Raw genomic sequence first — 24,712 nt, forward strand, 5'->3', positions numbered from 1 at the left:
AACCAGTAATGTCTTTTTTATTAAAATACCTCTTGAAATACTCATAGTCATAAAATACACTGAGTGTTGTTGCTGTGTGACATTTGCGTACACACAACACTTGCAGCAAACTCTAGACAGCATCAGGAATTACAAAAATAAGGCAAGCCCCAGAAGGTGTGCATCCTCGCTACCTCCTCTCAGGCCACTCCACAGATAACCGTGTTTACATTTTTATGCCGTTCCCCACAGTGTTTCCTGGACACCTGTTGGGTCAGTCCTCCCGTCCCTCCCGCTCCCCTTGACTTGACCCCACAGTGAAGTTCTGGTGATGAAAATGGAGGCAGTCTCAGAGCCGTGGGGCAGCAGGTGCCGACAGAAACATCAGCGCTGTTTCTCCCTCAAGAAGATTTTGAGTTACCATAGTATTCCAAATAATTTAGAACTGCAAAAATCCAGAGCATGCTAATGACCTGCAGCAATGCTTGGTTACTCTGTGTCTCCTATGTCAGTCAGGAATGATGATGCATCACCCTCCAGGTACAAACAGTCACAGCTACTCTAACATATTCTTCTCCATTCATTTTAAGAAACTCAAGCAGAAGAAAAGATAACATGAATTGTCAAATATAGGAAGAACAACTCCTTCATGATAAGCTAAATTTTTCTCTTCACTTCTATGACTTTTTATCACTTAATTGCAAGTTTAAAGTACAAAGATATTCCATTATCCACTAGTTCAAAACAATAAACATTCGTCTTTCAAGTACTTCTTTATAGCTGAAAAAGACACTGAAGAAAGTAACATTATTTAACAAGAGTAGGTTTTTTTATTATTATTATTATTATTATTTCATCTTACTGAAAGAACTGTATAATGCGAAAAATTGAAAAAAAACATTCAGGCAAACTTTTCAACAAAATAAATGTAAAATGACTGCTTTCATTTGTACATGGTACAGATAGACAGGTGTGAATAGAAAACAGTTTAATACCTCTAAACTGAGGTTAGTGAGAGAAAAATGAATAGTCAAATTCTTTTTTGTATGCGCATATGCATATATGCATAAAAAAAATTCAAGGAGTTAAAACCCACATCATTATAAATACCAAAAGCTCATCATGAACTACTCATAGACTTTATTCTTGTACTTAGTACCATTATCAGTGGAGCCCTTAACTGGGTCATAGTAACCCCTACGTAACTGTCAACATATAAAAACTTTTACTTAGAAAAATGGACAGTGTTCTTAACTCAGAACATTCTAACTTTGCCTTTGCAGATGCATATTCCCTTCTTCATTGACAAGACTTCATGGGGGGGGAAGAAAATTAATAATAGTGTTTGGGAATAAATATTCTCAGCAAACTACTAAAAGGAAACATCTTTGCTGTTAGCTGCTGAGCTGTAACACTTGCTCATTCATGTAATTTCATTATTCTTTATTCCTTTAGTCATTAAATCCATCATAACCTTTCATGTTTCCTTTACTGGACTGAACGTTCAGAGAGTAAGCAACCCTAGAGAACAGTGCAAAAGGCAGGAGATGCAACTGCACTTAACAGCTTTATTTTGGGATCTAAGAGAAGACTGAAAAAATTACTTTGTTTGACACATAAATAATGCAACCTAGGCCCAAATTACTTGGAATAGCAGGGCAAATGAAACTTGGAAGAAAAGTATCCCTACATAGTGTTTTGTTGGGCAGCCCTTCTAAGAAGTTAGGATTTTATCCATGACAGCCCATGCATTGAAGAGAAAGCATGAATTTAATTTTTTCCCCAAATACCACTTTCACAATAGAAAGCAAAGCTCAAAAACTGGAAGGTCATAAAGTTAAAAAGCAAAACTAGAAACCAAACCCCAAAAAAAGAGTCCCTAAAGAACAGCCACCCCTCCTCCAACCTAGCAGCCATTTATTTACTTGTTGAACTTAGATAATGGAAATCTCATTACCTATTCTTAAGGTGTCCCTACTCTAACCTACAAGATATATTCTGAAAACCAGTATAGTCAATACTTTCAAATCAAAGGAAAACAATCAGAACAGCAATGATGAGCATGACTGTACCATTCGAGCAGAAATAAAGAAAAATAAGTTTAAAAAATAATGTTTAAACATCTACTAGTTAGCCTTGTTTATGTGAATTAAAAAAAAAAAAAAGAAAATAGAAAAAAAAAGTTTTCAGATTTTATACATCTTTTTTTTATAACCAGGTGCATTTAATTGCAACCAGCAGGCACTCCACCAAAACGCGGTATTTGCAATCCCCGACTCTTTAACTGAGAGAGATTACTTTGGCCTTAGTATTGCTATATTACAATTTTCCTGCTTCAAAACATGCAGTTCATACATTTTACAGTTTTGCTGCCATAGTCGATGCATTCTGGCCCGATGCACTCACAGCAGGCGTTGTGAAACCACCGGTATTTGGAAGCTCCCATGGACTCGCAAGAGATCTTGCACTGATGTATTGACATGCAGTCATCAAAATACACCACAGTACACATGTGTTCTAAACCAAGAGGGGGGAAAAATTTGATTTAAAAGGTCTTAAAATATTTTTAAAGGTTAGTTAAAAGTTAATTAAATGCACAGCTTTAGAAGTAGGATTGCAAGTCAGCATGACTATGAGGCGTAAGAAAAAAAAAGATGACAGTAAAAGCAGAGAGGAGAGGCAGAGAGTCAAGGTACAACCTATCAACTACAAATTTTCAGCATCTACAACTCAACCTGTTGTCTGTTCTCCTTCCTTTTCTTACTTCTACAGTCACAGGCAAGAATGTTTTTGAGTTTTGTACTCCAGTTGTGAGGGATGACTTCCAAAGCATAAGGATGGGCTATGCCAAAATAAGAAGCAGGCATGTGTCCACTGAACGTAATATGCTACCACGAAAAACCTCAGGTTTAGGTAAGTTATTTAAAAAGCATCAAAACCCTCTTATTTAGGTTTAAATTTTCCTCCTCCCCCTCCAAACTCCACAATAGTCTTCAGCCATATTAAACCACAAGTTGGAGATTCCTGTTTTCCTCAACCTGAAACTGCACACTTTTTTCTTTTTTTTAACACCACCACAAGCTTTACTAAGATTAAGAAACCCCTTCTGCCTAAGTGTTGACTTCATGCTTTTGACATCCATGCAATTACTTGAAATGCCATGAAGTTTGGTGTTGCAACCTCAAACTGGAACTGAGGACTTGACCACAATTATAAAACAAAAACATTCCCCCCACCCCCGCCCTCCTACTCCAGTCTTCTTCCAATTCTCCATGCTGACAGATTCTACCAACTTTCTTCTGTGCTGACCGGGTGATTACATCACAAAACTTTGTTCATCCTCCAAAGGACCATGATTACATAAAATTTACCCCAGCATAACTTGGCACATTTTGGGAAAAGCACAACTGGCAGCTGCCTGCAAACGTGAACATCTCACTCACACAAGTCAGACCAACTTGTCAGAGGGAGAAGTCAATGGGCTTTCTAACCTACTGCTACTTATGGTGCATCCAGCAGAAACATACTGATCTGTGTTCTGATGTGGATTAGAAAAATATAATCCAAACATAAATGGTAAATTAAGACAGTGGATTTGTTGGGATTTTTTTGGAATGATTATGGAGATCTGAAGAAGGGTGAGTAACTGAAGGACTCTCAGAGCAGTGTAGAAAACCACAGTGTTCACTCAGTCTCTTATCTGTGACACCAGAGCCTCTTCTTTAAAATATTGGTGCCCCATAGATTAGCAGCCTAAACAGTATGCATAACTCATGGCAAGCTCTGAAGGTGAGGTCTAAAGCTGAGTTGAGGTCAGGAAGGCCTCCATCACCTTACAAATCATCAGAGCTATGCAGTCAGTTTCCCCAGTAACAACAATCTCCATGGTGCCCAAGCTGTTTTGGGCACCTTACAAGGGACAGCGCAACATACAGGGGAGCATCACAACGTACCCAACAGCTTTTCTGTGGATGCACCCTCCTGCTTGACATCTGGAAACCCTGCCTACCCTTTTCAGAACTGTCACTTGTTAAAACATGTGTGAGGGAACTCTGACCACTGTCAAACTATTTTGCTACTACCAAAACAGCTGCAAAAGGGTCAGAGGATGTGCTGCTAGCCCGCTGAAAGCAACAGAGTATTCACTGCCTTCATCAGGCTCCAAACTGATATACACATCTTGCAGACACCATATAGAGTGCAACAGGCAATAGGGATCTTAGGGAGGAAATGCAGACCCATGGCTGAAGCAGTTTCTGCTACCAGAAAAGCTGTGCTGCAAGTAAAGCTGCAGTTGTCCAAGAAATCTTGCAGTACCTGAAATACTGCTGAGGAATGTCAATAAAGTGCACTGTGGCTATGTAAGTCCTGTCCCATTCTTGGCAATTCTTCTTCTATAAGCCTTTATAATAAAGCCTGAGGCACAGCAACCAGAAGAAGAGAGTTTTCAGAGAACAAAACATCTGCCTAAAACCAACCAGTGTATCTACAGCTTCATGTAAGTAAAATTTATTCACAAAGGGGAAGACAAAAGAGCTAAACAGAAGCATGTGCTAAGGTACCACATGCATAGAGTGATAGCAATACACCTCAAACACTCAGCCAAAGCTGAAACATAGCAGGGAGATGCAGCCACCACACCCAGAGGCCAGACAGCAGCTCCATCTTTTACAGAGAATGCACAAGGACTTGGCAATGTTTCATCACCAGCGGCAAAAAGCGCAAATTGCCAGGGTTCCAAAAAGGAGCACACACCACCCATTCCCAGGAGACCCAGACATTCCCAGGTATCTGTTCCTCTCGCTCCTCACAGGAAGTTTTCAGTGGAAGGGTAGGGGTGAGAAAGTGGAGGCAAGTCTCCAGGCAGTGTTTCTCATGTCCCATCAGTCATTCAGTTCAGTGCTGAGGTGCAAGAACAGGAACCTTACAGAATCCTCTGTAGGACATTACTCCTACAATTTATACCCTCTTGCTTAATCTCAGTTCACTCTTTTGATACCTTTTTAGTATTTTTCTACTGAAATTTTAGTACCTTATTACCTTAATATACCTTACTATGCATTCCATACATAGGGTCAGTCTTAGAAGGTGTCAGCTGGAGGCACACCAGAGCCTCTGCCTCCAAACAGGCAATCCTGGCTAATCCAGAAAGATTTCTTCCTGCAAAATCAGCTCTTGAGATGCCATCTCCACCTAACTGACCTAGTCTCTGGATCAGCCTGAGAAGCTGATGAAGCCTGAGGATACAAAATGACTCACAGCTCTCTCTGGATAGCAGTGAAACAGCTCTTTAAAGGAAGCAGAGTCCTCTCCAAAAGGTTGCCAAAAGTGGCCACTGCTACGTATTGATCACTGCACTCCAACTTGCAGTACACAAAGGAAAGCCCACGGGAGGTCAGGAAAGCTGTGCAGACTGAGGTGTGAGAGCTGCTTCCAGCACTTACAGGCTGGAAGAAAATATACCCTCTGCATAAGGAGACATTTGTGTTCAACTTCACATCAGCCTCATCTGTGACAGCCTCATCAGTGTTAGCACCGGTTGAGAAGTCCAGGTGAAGCCCAGTTCATCAGCTAATGCCTGCTGAAACTTGAAATAAACTTCTGGGTAAGAAGACCCTGTGATTTCCAGGATGTGAAGATCAATGGCACTGAATTGAGAGACTGAAGACATCTCTCATGGTAAATGAGGCCGGAGGAGCAGCAGCACCTGATCCACAACTCTGACAAAACCAGGTGACATCAGTCAGAGAGACATTGCAGAGAGCGGTCTCCTAAACCGCTCTCACAGGACGAAAAGAGAAACCAAAACCCAGAACTCTACCTTATTACAGTGGCAGCAGCAACCAAGGACATTAATCTTGACTGACTGGAGGGTGGAGAAGAAAGTTTATTTCTACCTGCACACAAGCCAAGAGGATTAGGTCCTAGAGGACCAGTATAAAAACACTGTGAAGGGGAGAGAGTAGACTGTATGTGGCAGACCAGAGCCAGCAGTAGGCCTGTCTGGTTCCCAGTACCTTTTGTGAGCAGCTGGAGGACATGCTCCAGTATGTGCTACCAAACTGTTTCTGAAGTCTCACTCACTGAGAGACTTGCCATTCAGACTGAACGAGTCAGATTGGCCAGGGTGAACTTTGTTCATCATGGGACACTCCTGGTCCTCTCCTCAGCAGCCTCTGTGTCCACGTAGAGGCAGAATTACCGAAAGCAGTAGAGCTCCCCATCTCAAGCATTAAATTTCACTTTGTGGGCTGAAGAAACAGAGTTACACAGGGGAAAAAATACATACCTACAGGTTCAGCTGCGATCAGAGAGTGTTTAAACTGTTTCACAACCTAATTACAGGCTCATCACTTAGCTCCCTCAGCGTAGATAAAAACAATGTTACTTAGTGCAGTAACAGCTTTCTCATTTGCGTTTTGCCAATTTTCATACACCAAGGACCACAAACTACCAGTGTGGGGAGAGAGAAGGATGCAGTGGCAAACTTTTTTTTCCAAAATATGCATTTCTCAATCTTTTTCTCCTCAAAATTGATACTCAGTGAAGGGCTGTGTAGGAGAAAAAACAATCAAGTCTAAATTAAAAACGACCAAAAGAAACTATCAGGCTTTGCTATAAAACTGTCTGTATTGGTGTAATATGGTGGAATCAAGCAACTCAGAGAATATAACACAATTCAGTTATTGTAAGTTAAGGAGAAATGCCTGCCTACAGGTTGAACAAACCTTCCCAGTGAATGACAATTCGCTTGCTGTATGTGACCTTTTCAAGTTAAGCATGCTATGTAACTTCAGCTGTCTGCTCACTGGTCAGTTTATTGGTAGCTCTAAAAGTTCTTTAAAAAGGTATCTATGCACCTGTCATACCATTTTATCATAGAATGGCCTGAGTTGGAAGGGACCTTAGAGAATATCTAGTTGCCTTCCACGGCAAGGGACATCTTCCACTAAAAAAAACCCAACAACTAGTCAAGTACAGTAGTGGGAAGGGGGGAAGGAGAGAATGGGGAGATCAATCTGTAAATGACTATGAACAATCAAATGAGATAACCCACTACCTTTGAACAAGTCAATTTTATGTCAGTCAGAACTTATAAAAAGAAAAATGTCTACAGAGGTAGATAACACTTTACTGGATTTCTAGCTCTCCTCTATGTGGCTTGCACTGGAGGGAAGCAGAAATGCAGAGCAGACACTATGCTCTGTGTCACCAAGCAGTGTAAGTCAGAAACCCTTAATTACAACACAGATTTCGTTTCATCAATTGCCAAAAGATTATTTAGTTCCCCTCTCTCTCCTGCCAACATCCTGTCATCATCTGAAACAACTAAGCTTATTTAAACATCTGAATTCACACTTCAGAGCTCTGAGGGTATCAGCTAAAAGTAAAGCAAAATGAATAAAGTACAAATGTAGCTCTGCATTAATACTCATCACAATCCTCTCTGAAGTAGTGGTGCAAGTGCCAGAAACATGTGATATGAAGAACTACAGCAGCTCCAGCAGCGCACGCATGACTGTGGCAGCTAAAACATTAAAGGCAATTCACAGGAGGAAAAGGAAGACACTCATTAAGAAAATAACGGGGAAGTTCAAAGTCTGGTGACTGGGCTCACAGTGGGCTGGAGTGAGAAACAAAAGCTTTATATCTCACCACCCCCCTCCTCCTGGATCTACAGACACCCTCTGAGGGCTGGTGCCTTCACGCCACTCAGGCACAGATTTCATGGATTCCCGTGGCTGGTGCTGCTTTTCCTGGCACTCACCCAGAACTACACTGAGCAAGTCTGGCACCCTGGGTAGGCTTGATGGCAATCCCTGCATGAACGCGTGCTGAAATTAAAATCAGAGCTGTGTTACACAACGTGTGACAAGGGGTACTTGTAAGCAGAACTTTTCCAAATTTGGGGATGTATTCTAGAAGATAGTGCAGAGACTACTGTCCCCCTACCAAAATCTACCTCTTATTAGCCCCTCTCCCTTTACAGGCCACGCAATAGGTTGCTGCCAGCACACCATGTTGCAGTGAAGCATGCAAGGAGCCACAGAAGAACCACAAAATGGAGGAGACACAGCACTGTAAAGAAAACACAAGGCATCTGTGTTTCTGCTCACAGGAATATTCTTTCAAATCCCTGATTGTCACAGCCCTGAAGACAACTGCTGAGCAAGTCACCTTAAGAACTTCTCCCTTTGCAAGATCTGCCTTTAAGCAGCACTTCTGAGGAGAAGGAAAAGTTAAAGAGATGGTCTGTTTCTCCCACTGCAGGGTATGCTTATATTTACTGCCACTAAGCACACACACATGCACAGATCCACCCTCTCTTCCAGTGGTACTTCCAACATCTACTAGCTTGTTAAACCACGGTGACCCAGCTGTGTGACTGAACTTGGCATGAGCAGAAGCCATCAAGCTTCAGCAACTCCCTTGCTGTGTCCATGCTCACAAGGCTCTTTACCCTCTGACCTATTACCCCTCCACCTTTTGATTACTGCTTCCCCAATGAACTCATCAACACTGTATTAAAAACAATGCCACCCCATGGTTCACATAACACTCAACCCAATTCCCCAGTTGTCTTGCTTTCACCATAATAAACATTAAACATTAAAGCCAGGAGCTAATTTTTCTTTACACCTTCTCTGTTCTCAATGCTCATATCATCCATGTTTTTATAAGTAAAGTTTAATACAACTTGTGAGAAAGCAGGGCACTACAAAGTTATCTACACTGTGACCAAGAAAACAGACTCCTCAATAAGTTTACAAATTTAGATACTCAAAGTATAGGATGTGGAAAGTAATTTTCTACCTTTTCCAGCTCTTCACTGGTCACTAAGATGGAGGAGGCAAAGCCAGTGATTACAAGAACAGCTCTGACATTTCTGTTTTAAGTTTCTGCTGAGGCCTGAAAGCCAGTGGCATTTGTTAACTATTTCCAAATATAACTAAATATAGCTGTTGTTTTTGGACTGTCATCATTCCAGCAAAAGCTCTCTCAGTCTAATCTCTAATATATTCTCAGTAAATGAAATGAAGGAGACTTATTGACTAAGAAAAAACTGCAGTGTTATGTATTTGTGTTGTTAAACTCATAACTGCTCCACGCCCTTGAGATGCAATTCAAATTCCAAGTTTAATCCAAAACTATCATTAGCCCATTCTGTTGGTATGGTAGTAAAGGACAGCCATCTGGGCTGCAGTACCTAAGTAGAGTGGGATATATTTTTTTTCCCAAGTGTGATTTACAACTTTAGGTACTGCAGTGTTTGCTCTCAGGGCTTTTTGAGGCTTGCCATTTTACATGGCTTTTTACATCACTCTCAAATAATGGTGAACGAGCATTTTAATAACATCAAAGACATATGAATGAGATCCTTTTTGACCATCTGGTTTCCCAGTTCTGGAATTAATTTATATTTCTAACGTGCCTCAACCAAAGGAAATTAGAGAAGTTGCCATTAGAGTTCCATTTAATCAACAGCAGTCCTACTCAGAAACACAACTGGGTCAAAGGTTCACCTCGGCATGGAAAAGCAGCATGTCCATCAATTAGGGTATCTTTTATTGATAGGATAAAAGAGCCATCCCAACTGCAACATATGGGGTTACGAACATTTAAAGTGCGTGTTGGGAAGGAAGCAAAGAATTAATTGCACTAATAAAACAAATCAGATGCTCTTTTTCCCCTGTGAAGCAGCAATTTCACTATAAACTGTTTATGAGATTCTTTTAAGTGTGATGTAATTATTTGCAGGGAAACATGTTTCAGGTTCAGTATGGAAACCAAGGAACAGAGTATTTTTCTCAAGCCACCTCTCACAGTACCTCAGACTTCTCATCTTCCCCCTCAGCAAACACTATTCTGAAGTCTGTCCTCTAAGCCAAAGGTAAGAATATAAAAAACTTCATACAGAATAAGAGGTATGAGTCTGTAAATTGACCCCCTCCACACCAAATTGCTTATTTTCAATACAGTCTGCCACTTATCCTTCCTCAGTATTTTTTATCTTACTTAGGTTTACTATTAATCCTGCATTTTGTACAAACCATCCTTCTAAAGATTTCAAGTTATGCCAGCTCAGGTGAAAGAAATAAACAACTACTCCAGACAGCCACATGCTATAAGCTGTTATTTGTCAAACCTCTGAAGCCATGTTGCAGTTGCCTGCCTCTGCACTGACACGTGATTCGGATTCAGATTCTGGTCTGCCCCATCTCCTAAGATACAGGTAACTACTTCCAGGTCAAGGAACGTACCCTGCCAGTGCACACCAAGGAACATGAACAAACTGCCTCACACCACAGGAGGAAATATAGAGATGAACTCACGTGGTTCAGTGTCTCCTAAGATCATTACTCACTTTAAAACCACCTTCCATGTTCCTCAACATGTTGCCTCGCTCCTTTTGTTACGCTATCCTCAAAATTAGGCTGAATCTTTCACACATTTTTATGGGAAAAGAAGAAGCGAGCACAGAGAAGCATAGAATATGCACCGAGAAGGCTCCTGGAAGAGATGAGAGGAAATGCTAGGAGTTTAGACACTACATTCATTACCTTTGTCACTAGAGTAAGGTGTGTGGACATTGTTGTTTGGAACAGAGACATTCTGATGCTGTGGCTGATTCACTGTTTCTAAAAAAGAAACGAGGTTCTCGTGGTGTGACAGTTCTTCTGCCACAGGGAAGGAAACAATATTCCAGTTCAGCTGAGTATCCCCTTCTGTCAGTGCCCGGAAAAGGGAAGGAATTGGTTCATGCAGCTCCTCGACAGTGCTCTTGGATGTTGGTGGTGTGTCGCTGTAATTGCGAGGATTGCACATACCTGCAGATGAACAAAACAGGAGGTTACATGAAACTCCCTAACCTCTTATTCTTTAAACAGGCAAGAGTATTTAGAAAATTAAAATTGCCTTTTTTTTTTTTTTCTGAACAGAACAGAACCCTTTCATATATATCCCACTCTTAACCCAATAGCAGAAAACCACCAAATACAGCAGGATGAACTTCCCATAAGGGCAGGTTTCAGATCTCTCAGACTTCCACAAAACACAGCTGTGACTTGTGAAAAGAAAAACCTCTTCTAAAAAGCACTTTGCTTCCCTTTTAGTGCTAGCATTACAGCTTAGAAAATAAAGAGTTCAGTGGAAGGTTTGTTCTCCCTGGGAGGAGAGACAAAGCACAGTATAATCAATCCCAGCATAAATCTGGAATGAAAGCTTAGGACTGAACAAAGGTAGTATCTTGACAAGTCCTGAGGTACATGAAGCTTTTGATCACAATTCAAGTATTCCATCTCATCTGCTGCAGCAGTGCACTAGATCTTTTTAGTTGTCTGCCAGAGATGCAAAGATCACTATCAGGAGGGAGCATGAGTCTGAATTACTTTACCTGTGTAGAGACAGCTGAGATGAACCTCGTTTTGCGTCTTATCTGGAGGGGTCACTACAGGCAAAATGCTTATTTCCAGCTTACCTCTTCCTTATTTTTCAATGTCTTCTGCAGTCTCTTTTTTGAAACCTTGTAAACTTTTCTTTGTTTTGCCAATTTCTACAAAACATTTTTACGATTTGCAATGCCAGTGAAGGTTTTTCATTAATCATTTAAACACTAACATGTATCACTAGCAAGGAAACTCAAGGGTATCTTGATTTGATCCAAATATCTAAACAACCAAGATTAAAAAGAAATGTATCTGCATAGGTCCTTAAGCTCAGAAGCCATAAAACACTCTTAGAAGTCACCTGGCAAGAGACAGACAAATCCATTTTCCTCATGTATTCTCATCTGGAGAGATGTTTTGGGTATTTTCTCAGACACAGTTTTAGACAGCTACAGCTGCAAAGCACACCAATTCTTGAAGTGTAAAAGTCATACGGGACATAAATGTTCAAAGTCTACCTCCCCACACAACCAGAGAAACACCTCCTACACTGCACACCCACTAGGTCTTCAGCTTCAGAAATAATCGTGTTTGACTAGAGCCTTATGCAAACCCACAGTCTTCTCAACCTAAGTAGGTGGATTTCCATAATGAACAAAGCAGAGGAAAGTTTGCTTATGATGATTAGCATGAGATCTGGCAAATTTTAAGCAAGTGGTTAGCATTACCAGCATTTAATAATAGGAACACCATGAGACAGTCTTCTCCTACAAAAACTGAGCCAAGTACTGGGTAGGAAAAAAAATAAGCCTCCCTTCCAAACAACATCTGGCTACACTAAAAAATAATTCCACTTACACAAACCTCCTACTGTAGATGATTATTTTCCTACCTCTCTCAACTAGGTTTGTTCTTCATGGACCTTCCTGGACTTATTGCTTTAATAAAAAAATTTCTATCCCTGCATTATCACCTTTTAGTAAGCACTAATATTAACCATATTTTAGTAGGCACTGTATTAACCATCTAACTCTAATAAAGGATGCCCACTTAAAAATCAATTAAGAAGCTACCAAAGCAGGTAAGAGTTTTGTACAGATATATCAAGGGATGTATAATTTAGTTGGTGTCATTGTATTAATGCTTTGAAATAGAAACCAGTGGTGAGCCTTTCTAGAGGTTCCTCCTCTCAGGTTGGATTCAGAAAATAAATTTAATTGATAAGAGGGACACACAGGGAAAAAAAAAATCCTGCAGAATGTGTACAAGTTTGTGTGCATATCAATACAGTATGAAAATATTATCTTAAGATGGCACCAAGAAACTATCACTCATAGTTTAATGGGTAAATGCTCGTCCACAAATATCCTTCCCTCTTACTGTTTTTAAAAGCATTTTATTGTAATAGTCATATTTTTATATAGGACTTATTATAAAATAGTAGCTTTGGCTAAAATGAAAATAAAGTTTAATTTATGAGCAACTGGTAAGGATGAAACATGTCAACACTGCTGCTTTGGAATGGATGAGAAGATGCAGAAATGGGCTGCAGAAATAATGGAAGCAGACAGGTCTTTAAAAGAGGGACTAGAAGAGCTTAACTCAAAGGAGAGAGAGACCTGTTGCTGTTCCCCCTCCTGCAGTGTCTTTTTCCCTGTCCAAGAAGGGAGAGAACATCCACATAAAATATGGTGGCATCAACTGAGCATCTTCAAAGTTAGTGCTGGAGGGTAGGATGTAATTCCTGACCTCAGGGTAGACATGGCCTGAAAGACATGAAAATCTATCTGCTTTTACATTAGACATGATCAGCTTATAAAGAAACTTAAATGTCAGCTCAAGTGTCACCAAAGAACTGTCTCTAGGAGGCCAGGTACGGCATGCTTTCCTGTTTGCTTATTTGAATAAGGCTACAGCAAGGATGACCCTACACTGAAGACAAGAAGAATAGGATCATGCCATAGAAACAAGATCTGAGCCACCGACAGGACCGTCAGGAGAGGGTTTAGTTTACTTAGTACTGTGAAATGGAACCTGAAACCTTGAGGAAGAGCAGCAGAACAGTGAGCCATCTGCAGGTTTATAAAAAAAAGTTTGTATGTGGACTTCACCTTTCTAACTTCATAATCCCAAGAGGTAAGTTCTTCCTCTGCCTAGAAACTGGCACACTGTGCCTTGCTTTCTACAGCAGATGATGGTTCTAAACCAGGGAAATAATCTACTATCCTACTCCTCACCTCTATGACTGAAGATGACAACAGTGCACTTCAGTACTGTGTTATGAACAATCTGATGACATTGGAAGGGCAAAGGGGAAAAAAGGGGATATATGTATAGATACATATTTCACTTCTTAGGGAGCCCAAGATCAAACAGAAAAAACAGACTCTAAGGCATCTTTCTAAATGTATCCTCCACAGGTGCAGAGGCTGAAAATACTTTATGCCACTGGGAAGAATCACACACATACAGGACTGTGCCACCCCACTGTTTAATGAAAGACAGTGAAGCAAAGCTAAGCTAGCCAGAACCAAGCAAGGGAAGGATGTCAGAAAGCAGATTCACATCATACTGGAACAGGAGAAGCAATGGACTGCACTGAAAATGGGCCTTTTGACACTAAAAGCCTTCGTGAATTCAGAGAAAGTCCACCAAGAAAAGTTGAGAGCAGGTACAACAGTCAAGATGCACTTGCAAATTCAATCCATTTTGAATTGCCACCTTGAGGAAGCTACACAGTGCCTGCTTCGTGGGGTCGGACGTGGGGTTGTGAAGGTTTCTACCTGCAAAGTGTATTGACAGGTACCGCCCAGGGTCAGTTTTAGGTTTGAGCTGGGACTCGTAGTAAATAGGCACAGCCCAGTGTTGTCAGCATTCTTGAAAAAAAGACCTCTTTGTGGAGGGTAAAAAAGAAGCAGACAAGGTCTTACTGTAGAACTAGATGATAGTCTTAACAAGAACATGTTGCTACTAACATTGTGTTCAGAGTGCCCATTTGCAAGTGGATGCTGCTCCTGCTTAAGGAGACTGTATGTTCTGTCTTTTGATTTAAATACAACTAAAGCTTCATCCTCCTGTGGTTGCTGTAAGTCTTCCTGTGATGCCATTCAAAATCCTGGTTTCCATGAAAGGGATGCATCTTGAGTGTTGTACCTGCTCTCAGCTTTTCTTGGTGGGCTTTCTCTGAATTCATGAAGGTCATTAGCGTCAAAATGCCCATTTTTTTGTTAGACAGACTGTCAGCTATGATGACATTAACCAGGCAAAACCTGGACTACTGCCACTTCCCACTCCATAGAGCAGATACAGCCTTCAAATGTTAGGTCTCCACAGTAATTTATTCTATACCCACAAAATGAGCTGTAAAATGTTTAAAGCACAGATGCTGTCACAATGTTTTACTTCTATTTTAAGACCGTGAGCTCAGCATGTGGCAGGAGAAACCAACGCAAAAAAAAAAGAAGAAAATTTAGGAAAAAAAAAAAAGCAAACTTACCAACGCAGTCACAGCACTCATCCCAGAGTGTGCCCAGGCAGAGCATGCACTCCTTACAGCAGGAACAGTTCCCTTCCCCAGGGCGGCACTGACACAGCTCCTGGAAACAACAGGCACCCATTACGCTGCAGCAATCCCAGATGTAAAGTAACTACACAACAGAGCAATTCTTCCTCAAGCCGCAACTCAAATTACGGCATTAAAAAAGCTTAGTGCGCTAATGCAGTGAGTAAACGGTAAAACAGCTCCAGCCAAAGAGCCTTTCTGAGTCTACAAAAGGATCTTTTGCAAGTTTGCCCTTTTTTTTAAGGTGACATTCTGAAGACAAATCTGAAGTCGGCATTTAAAAGGGAAAAAAATCCTATTCATGGGAAAGGTGTGTGCCCTTCTGTGTATGCCTGAATCTACAAGTTCTTTGGATGTTCTTCCCATCACAGCTGGAAATTCAAAGAGGGGTGTTTCTTTATATATAAATAGTGAGCCCACATTATAATTTAGTCAAAAAAGAAAGTTACTACAAGCCACACGTGCATACTCAGGATACACACGATGTCTATCATCACACTATGCATGGATTCTAAAAGGAACTTAACCATTTAAGTCGTTTGACACTGGGATTTTCTGCGTCTCTGAATGCTTGTTACACATTGCCCTCCATTTGCAATATTAATGACCAGATTACTCCTGCCCCAGGTCCAGCTAATTCATTCTTGCTATTATGAAAACAACCCTATGCTTCCTCCCCTCAAATCAACACCTTGGGATACTTCCAAGACTTCTAGAGACTCTACAAAGCGAAGTGGCATACACAAGTTTTTTTTTTTAATTTTCTTTTATTAAGTTAAAGAGATGGAAAAGGCACAGAAGCAAAAAGACATCTTCATACTACCTAAACCCAAAGGCACTGGTTTAGCAGTCCTGCTGGTGACATATACTGGTGGACCTCAAAGCATGGAAATAGCCTACATGGATAAAGGAAATCTAAAAACCAAGGTGGTCTCCCTCCCTCTAGCTCAAATCCATACTAGTAATTCCAGTTTGGCCAAAAGACTATGGCTACACGACAATAATTCACATGCTTGAACTACATCATGGTGCGAAACATGGACAGCCAAGAAAGTCACTTTGGTTGTCCTGTCTAAGAATTTGGTTTTGATGACGTCTGTCTACATATCACATTACGCACAGTTGGTGAGAAAATAAAATCCCATTACTGGAAACACTGACCATGGGATCCTTCCCGCCCCTGGCTTTACTGGAAGGGCCATCGGCAAATCTCTGCTATGCACCAGGCTGGGGAGAAGATGATGCCCATCCCCACTCTTTGATCCTGTTCTCCAGAGACAGGGGAGGGATACACTGCAGTGTGGTCAGGAGATGCACATGGACAGGAGGGAAGGGCAGGAAAGTGGTTTGGTTTGAAATTCTCCTGTCCTGGAGTCACCACCCATGGTTCCACCTCTGGTAACCACAGCTGAGTCAGGGACACCACTCCTTGCAGGCAGACACCCACATCACCCGTTAAGTGAGGATTTTTTTTGGAAGCACCTTGTGAAGAAGCCGATGGGACAAAATTCCCTTTTTTAAATAATTCTTTGCTCGCTATTGTTAATAAGCATCAGGTAGCAGAGAAAGGAGGCGTATTTATACCAAGTGTCAGGAGTATGTTTGCTAGGCAAGGCACGGCACAGATATGCACCTGACCGTGTACGACCCCTGTTCTCTCTTTGCTCTGCAAAACTGGCAACTGCAAATATCTGGGGCCTGTTGAGTTGCACAGGGATCATCCCTTGCTCACACCAACTCACAGGGGCCCTCAGAAGACCGAGAAGTGCATTTCGGAGGGTGAGGCCAGAAGGCTGGGGACAGGCCTTCAGAATACAGCAAAGGAAGCTGCAAAGGCTCCCAGTTCTGGATTAAAACTGAACAAACACCAAAATGTGCTGCAGACATGCTACAATTTACTAATGCAGTATAAATCCATTGATTCCTTATAATTCAACTCACTTCACCCCAGATCCCAAATCTTCTTGAAGCCAGAAAAGAAACAAAATTCATCAACTATTGCTTGTGCTACATAATGCTGAGAAACAACGTCACCTTCACAGTTTAATGCGAATTGTTTGCCCTGCTGACTGATCAAGACTGAACTCCTGCTCCACACACATTTCTGCAATATGCAGCCCTCATAAGCATTGAATTTTTACTTACAGAGAGGAAAACTACCAAGGTTTTTTTTAATTTTTCATCCTCAAAATTTATGAATGGTACCTATTACTATGCTGTTTCCAAGAGAAAGATGAAAACCAGGCTCATTAATAACATATATACATTTTTCCACATGAGGAAACACCACAAACTTAGGAAGATGACTTACGTGAATGAATGATGCATTTCTAAAATATTTATCTTACCATTCAATAAACAGATTGTGTCAGCCTTCAGAATAAAAAGCCTGAATAAAACAACTTTAAAAATAACCATAAGTACTGTTACCTTGGCCAGAGAATAATATTAATATATATTAGAATTAAAAATATCCTATTTATTTATTCTTCAACAGTAAAACCAGGCAAACAACTTTATACTTATTAAAAACACCAACAAGCCAGTATGTGGGAGGAGGCAATTCTCTGTAAACTATTACATGTAACATATGAATTGAAGCCAGAAAATTCACTTAACTTGTTTCAGTTTTATAGAAGAGTGTTCTCAGAGAATTAAATGTAACTTTAATTCTGCACTTGCAACATATTAACAAATAAATTCTGCTTAGCATCTGTATGTGTAAGCATTATCTTGGGGATAGTGGCATTACACCTACCAGTATTTTAACAAGTTTGGTTTTATAGGAAGGGCTTACGACCAATGTAATTTTTAAAGGGTGGTTTTTTTTTGGTTTTTTTTTTTTTTTTCAGACTTGGAGGGAGATCAGGGAAGAACAACCTAAATAATTAGTCTTCCACCTCTTCAGAGCAATAACTGTGTTTTTTTCATATATGTATTTGCACATATATCTTTTCCTTAACCACTTTTGAGTCCTTCTGCCTGACTCATCCACACTGGATACTGGTAATAGACACATCTTTTTAAAAGAATGCTTACATGAGACGTGGGTGAAGAGAGGCAGAATGAGAAATGTTCCTTGTTGATAGCTCGGGGTGGTGAGGCGTCAGTGGAAGAAAATATTACTCATAAGTCAGCTTGGCAAATTCCCAAAGCTGAACCACTGAAGGTGCATTGGAGAATCTATTTTGCTAGGCAAGAAATACGCCTCACAATCTAAAAATACATCATTAAATAGGAAGCAGGCATGTTTGTACAATAAATATACTTCTTCTCCAGAGAGCAAACAAAGATTTTACAACATGTTTAACATCTGCATTTTTTTCAAAGCTTTCTTGGAATGACAGAGAGTATTTTCCTGGTGCAGGGAGAAGCAGGACCTGAAGGCATTGGAAATATCTCTGCAAACAGGAAGGGGGAGTGCAAGAAAAAGAGTTAGCTTTTTCTTTCCTAGAACAGTTTAATAACAGAAAATCTCCTGGAAGCAAACCAGCCAGAGCTGTTTTGTTAACCCAACTGCGTTACGTACCACAGCTACAGCATACTCGCTGAAAGCAGTTTTTAGATGCCTAAGCCCTGAAGTTAAGGAGTGGCATTTGTTTCATACCACAAAAAGTCTAAAGGGCTAAAAAGTCTTGGAAAGCCTTTCAGGCTGACAAGTTTGTGCATATGATCAACAGGAGGCAGGGAAGACAGAGACAAAAAGAGATTCTAATTCGGAACAACATCAGCTGAGGCAGCCGCAGGTACGTGGCGTTCGGGAGAGAAAACCCGGCAAAACAACCCCTCCTTAGAAGGGTCGGAAATCCATGCCTGAATTGTAGCACCGTCTGTTTCCTACACACAGCAGTGCTTTAAAGAACTGCTGCAGATGAGACGGCAAAGCTCAGCTTCCTGCCCAGCTCGGACATCCCACCCCAGCCTGGCTCCCGCAGGTAGCTCTGTGCCCCAAGAACCAACCTGGGACTCGTCTTAAACCCCTTCACTATGAACAATTGTGGGAACGTCCCATCCCAGAGGTTTCTGCCTTCAAGGATTTCCTCCATGTTGCGAGGACACAATATACGCCTCCGCTCCGCCCAGTGAGTGCAACTGGCCTTTTCATCTCCTCCACACATGGAAACATCAAAACAACCCACGCTTCCAAGTCAACAACAGATGTGCCACAGTAAATACTGCAACATGCACATTGTGTGCAGCCAGGGCTTGGTGGCCCACCTGAAAAGCAAGGCAACAGCCATTTATTGACTCCAATGCCCTGATCCCATCTTCACAGGAAGGAGCTATGTCCAGAGTCTTCAAAGGAACTAACTTTGTGGACCCAACTCACTACATTCCCAAGTCTTCTCACAGCAACTCCTTCAACAATTACAGGAAACCACAGAGTTTCTTTGTGAAGGCTGAACTTATGCAGAGAGATGCCTCAAGCTATTTTCTTACAGTTCTTTGCTTACAGAGAAAAGAGAAGCACCAATGAAGCGAGAGCCTCAAGATGTAAAGGGAACGCTGCATCCATGTGAGTCGTTGATCTCATGCACTGTTCTGGATCTAACAAAATAAATATTTATGTAGGGACCACCCTTCAGCAGAGCAGCTCTTAAGGAGTGGTAGTAATGACTGTACTGACTTCTAGCCATGCTGGCAAAAATATTTATATTAACTGTATGCTTTCTGACAGAGCAGGTCTCTTGTCTCATTATGTCTCCAGGACAGGGAGCCTCACTTTCTGCACACAGATGCAGATGACAAACATTCACAGTTTGTTTGCTCCCCTAGTTGTCCCCAAGTGACATTATCTTGGTTTCAAGAAAGGGATTTTGCTGAACTTGAGCAGTGTTGTCGGTGAAGGAATAATGTCATGTGATAGTCAAGAAACATCACTAAACACAGTATTTTGGTTTTGAGTTCAGATTTTTCCAGAAGAGTTTAGAGGGGGAAAAATCATAGATATATTCTAATTGCATACCTCTCCAGGAAATAATATGCATTTCAAATACAAGTGCAGTGCTTCTGCCACAACAGTGCTGAACATTTTAAACAAACAAACAAACAAACAAACAAACAAAAAACCAAGAAGAAAGATGACAATTGCTTTAAGTCAAAGCTTTAGGATACTTCATATCCACAATCAGACTTGTCTGACCTGATCTGTCCTTCTATAAAGAATGAATACTGACTGGTAAGTCAGGCCCGTTTGCAGGAAGACAGCAGCCAGACGGTGGAAACGAACAGCGTAATTCCCCTGCAGTTGCACACAACTCACATGGCCCGAGCTACTTCAGGGTCTCAGAGAATTGCATGTGATTTGGATTTCAGGGAAATGCTTTAAAAAGGGGCTCCACATCACCTGCACAAAGTAAGAGAGAACACACCTACCACAAGTAAAGCAGTTCAGTGGTCTCTCTGCATGCACAGGGCTCTGTTGTCACAGAGGCCAACATAATCTAAGGAAAGCACAGTTGTGTGATCCACCTCCATGCAGTGCTGAGTCTCAGCCATTTATCGACAGCTGAGGAAGGACTCCAGTAGCACTAACTCCTCTCCTCCTGGGCTGTACTTTATTCAGACTAGCTCACAAAAATAAAGTCTAAATGCTGTCTATCTCAAGCGTGACTGGATAAAAGATGGTTACTTGGGAAGGAGATGTCTGTGCTTCCATGGATGGTGGACTCCATCACTGGCACCAGAAAAAGAGACACTACATCTTCCCTGTTCTCCCCTTTGCTTACACAAAAATAAGTAGCAGACCAACAGCTTCCAGGACCAAAATCCAGCATCTGGACCAACAGCTTTCCGCTGAATCAACAAATCTGTAGCATTTACTATTTAAGTAAATTTGTACATCCGATATACAAATGGGTACAAAAATGTACATCCAATGCCACAATTAGCATGGTACTTCTTAAAGATTTCAATCCTAGAGGTGATTTAAAAAAATGCAAGAGAAGGGACTTATAAGCACATCAGTTTGTCATATTGCACAACGTCCAACCCACCAATAAAACCACTGGTGTTCTGCTTCAAAGGGTAAAAATCAGAAGACTCTTTCTTGCTCCTAAATTTAACAGCTCCCCAGACTGTGGTGGGGCTAGAAGAGGCAGGATTTTTTTAATTAATTTTTAAAGCAATGACAGTGCAGAAGCCAGAGAGTTCAGCCTACAGTCAGTCTTTGTTCCACGGGATGGATTTGTGAATCTGGCAAGTATTTTTATTTGTAAACCAGACAAATTTTAAACGGAAGTCAGTAAAATGAAGTAAACATGGAAATGCCTCAGGCCACTTCTGAGCCTCTTTTCGGGCTGTGGCCATGCATTTACAGTAAGCATTTGCACATTACTGCCATATGACATTTGTGCTCTCTGCCATTGCTTTTCCAATCTACAAAGAGGCAGAAGGAAACAGTTGCTTTTAAAGAAGCTGCAGCTGACCACATGAAGCCTCCTTTTTTTTTCAATCTGGAGTCAAGAAGAGTGCTCTATATACCATTTATAAATAAATACTTGGTAGTTACCAGAACTGCTTGCCATTTTGCAGGAAAAGGCCCTTTTGCTCTGCTGCACACCATACCTCTTAACTTCTGCTCTAAGAAGAACAACCTGGTCTCAGTCTCTCTCTTTCACTGCAGACAGACACACAGTGTAAGTCAAAAGCAGCATCTGGATTTGAGTTTAACATCCATTTCCTACCAGTTCAATTTATAAGTATATGGCTCGGTTTTTAGGCATCTTTTAATTGATTGTACAAACCTGATGTTATAGAGAGGATCAGGCATCAACTCCTGACCCTCTGCCTGAGATTTAAGAAAGTGGACAAATTGCAAGTTAGGGGGAACATCTCAGACAGATATGGGAAGACTGTAAGCTTTGTACATTTGAATTCCTGGTATTGCAGATATCTTCTTAAAAAATGGCTGTTGCCCACCGTAACCCTTCTAATAAAGTGTCTATTTCAAATTGCTGCTTGTTCATAATAATCACTAATAAAGAAGAAAGAGACTGAAAACTAACACTGTAACTAGTAGTGGCTTCTACACAATAACCCAGCAACCATTGTCCTCAGCTTGAAAAGGTTTCCATTATAAAAAAGACACATGCCCATATAAACATGCACTTGGTATCATCTATCTTTATAAAATAAATGGTTGTTAACCTGCATTTTATACGGGCAAGAGACAAAATTAACTTCTTTAAAGAGACACTACTTAATATAAAATACCAGTTATTTGTATCACTCATATCACCAGTTATTTGCATCACTTGAGAACTGTTTCTTGAACACCACTCGAAAGCCAAGAAAGGAAACATGACTTTACCTGTATCAGGCATTTACTGACGTCGCTGGCACAGAGAGCCTTATTGCAGCCTGTTGACGACTGGATCCACAGCAGGAACAGAAGGACAGTGACCGTGGGCGCCGTGACGTACTGTGACCTCATGTTTCCTGCAGGTGAGCAGTTTTCACAAGTACTTGAACCAGCACTGAAATAAAAACCAGCAACTGAAAAGGCTATTGGAACACAAGTTAAATCCTACTTCCCTTCCCCACCTTGCAATTCTTTCAATAAAGATGAATGTTTTAAAAAAAGGTCAAATTGGGGTGCTTAACCACAAACCCAGCCCCTCCTCCTCCAGCTAACTTGTTAATTAAAAGCTTTCTGCTATTGCACCTTTGGATTACAATTGCAATAAATTTAAGGTGAACAATCTCAAGTTAGCAACATCAAATATGATACTCTATAAGCAGTGTTGATAAAAAAATGCCTCAGATGAGAAAACCCACCAGTGAAGACCTAATTCTGTAAACACCTGAAGTAGACAGATTGGTTTCACGTAGTAACTCCTCAGGCTACAGGTACACACAGGTGTCTAGGACCAAAGACATACAGCAACGTTTTCCAACAAGGTAAGTTGCCCTGTGATCTTTAATGCAGACAGGCAGCTGTTTTATCACTGACAGTTAGATGTCACACAGGCTTTCAACTCAATCACAAATCTGTTAACTTCTTTTTTTTTTTTTTTCCTTAAAATAATACAGACACCAACATTAAAAAAGGAAAAAGTACCAGACACTTGGAACAACACAACTTTCAAGAGCCACGCAAGTGACTGAAGCCAACCTGAGACAACGAGCATCTGCTACTTCAAACAGACAGAGGAACAGGGTTTGTTCAAAGCATTCCACCTTTCTCGCTTTGTGAAATCCCAGCCTGTCGACAGGTAGTATTTGTGACAAACGTATCACGATTAGCAGCGTGCCACTGAGTTTTTCCTTGTGCTTAGCATTTGAACTCAGTCAAAAGAGGACCCTATTGCATTAGGCACTGTACCAATATACAATAAAAGGCAGCCCATGTTTGGGCAAGCTTACAGTGAGCCTGTATTGTTCTCCTAAGAGAGAAAAAATGCTAATGGGGCACTGGATTTCTTTCTTTTCGTATCTAGAAATGTTTTTCTGTTTTATGAATTAAAAAAACCCCAACAATTGCTCAATGAGCAATATCCAAACACAAAAGAAGTAGAAAATCAAGCCAAAACGTAAAGAAGGCACGATCTGGACGTTTAAGGCCTGTGTTCGATTAGTCTTTCTTACAATGGTTATTAAACGCCTCTGAACCTCGCTGTGCTGGGCACACCGCCATCTGTACCCAAGCAGGGCTGGGGGGACCCCCCTGCAATAGCCGGGGGCACGCACGGAGAACACGAGATCTTTCCCCTCAGCTGGGGGTCATCGCTTACCCTCCCAGCTGCTCGGAGCCAAGAAAGTTTCCTTTCAGCTGGAGCCGCCGGCCCAGACCCGGCGGGTGCCCCATCCCGGCGGGCCGGCCGGGCGCGGGAGCCAAGGCAAGCACGCTGCTTGGCGAGAGGAGGGATCCCGGCGTGCTCCCCCGCATCCCGCGCTGCGTCACAAAAAGGGTCCGGCGGAGCGGGGCCGGAGTGATGCCCTGTCCCCGCCGTGCACCCTCTCGGATGCGCTGCCGCCCCCGGAGCCCCCTCCCCGGCCTCGACCCGCCGCTCCAGTCCCGTTTCACCCACCGCCGCTTTCCAAGACTTTTATCCGGCGTGGTGTCCCCCCGGAGCAGGACCCGCGCCGGCCGCCCCTCCCCGCAGCCCGTTCCGGCGGCACCGGCTCAGCATCGCTCTCCCTCACCGCCGGGATCGCTCCCGGGGCGGAAAACAGCCGAAAACACCCCTCCGGCCGATCGACCCGCGCTCGGCTCCCGAGAGGCCCGGGCCCCAGAAATGGCACTGCCAGGGGCCGGGAGGCCGGTGACAGGGAGTGAGATGTGGGAGAGCACCCCCCGCCGAAGCGGCCCGGGCAGGCGGGGCCCCGCAAGGGGAGCGGGTCTCCTTCTCCTCCTCCTCCTCCGGCAGGCAAACAGGCGGGCAGGCAGCAGGGCGGCCGCGCCGAGCCGCACCGAAACTTTGCTGCCACAAAGCAGCAGCTACGGCTCCACAGCCTCCTCCTCCTCCTCCCTGGCCGACGGCTCCATCCCCCCGCGCCCCCCGCCCGCTCCCTCGGCGGCGCTCACCGGGCAGTGCCGCGGGCCGGGCACCCCGCGCTCCGCAGGCGGCTCTCGCTGCTCCGGAGGCGGTGGCGGCGGCGGCAGCAACCCCGCGGCTCGTCCCACTGCTCCCCCCTCGGCCGCAGGCAGCGCGGAGGCGGCGGCCTCGCATCATCGCCCCGCCTCGGGGCACCGTCAGCCGCCGGGACCCTCCCCCTGGGACCCTCCGCCCCGGCGGGCGGCGGCTGCGCGGAGCCAGGAAGGAGGAGGAAGAGAAGGAGG

The 24,712-nt window shown here is 42.5% G+C and overlaps 1 protein-coding gene across 2 annotated transcripts; it reads right to left on the reverse strand.

Moving 5' to 3' along the window:
• Window positions 1-24,620, reverse strand: TWSG1 (twisted gastrulation BMP signaling modulator 1). Of its 2 annotated transcripts, none has more exons than XM_027882047.1 (5): window positions 24,458-24,620; window positions 22,241-22,368; window positions 14,863-14,962; window positions 10,542-10,808; window positions 1-2,496 (listed from the first exon to the last, which is right to left on the reverse strand). In XM_027882047.1, the coding sequence occupies exons 1-5, from the start codon at window positions 24,603-24,605 to the stop codon at window positions 2,315-2,317; spliced, it is 825 nt and encodes a 274-aa protein (XP_027737848.1). In that variant the 5' UTR covers window positions 24,606-24,620; the 3' UTR covers window positions 1-2,314. The 2 variants fall into 2 exon arrangements, with proteins under 2 accessions (XP_027737848.1, XP_027737849.1); XM_027882048.1 differs by lacking the exon at window positions 24,458-24,620 and adding an exon at window positions 22,734-23,330.
• Window positions 24,621-24,712: the final 92 nt, after the last annotated feature.

This window comes from Empidonax traillii, unplaced genomic scaffold (assembly GCF_003031625.1).
Source record: "Empidonax traillii isolate 1590-97213 ecotype Southwest subspecies unplaced genomic scaffold, ASM303162v1 scaffold100:size1405979, whole genome shotgun sequence".
NCBI classification, from domain to species: domain Eukaryota; kingdom Metazoa; phylum Chordata; class Aves; order Passeriformes; family Tyrannidae; genus Empidonax; species Empidonax traillii.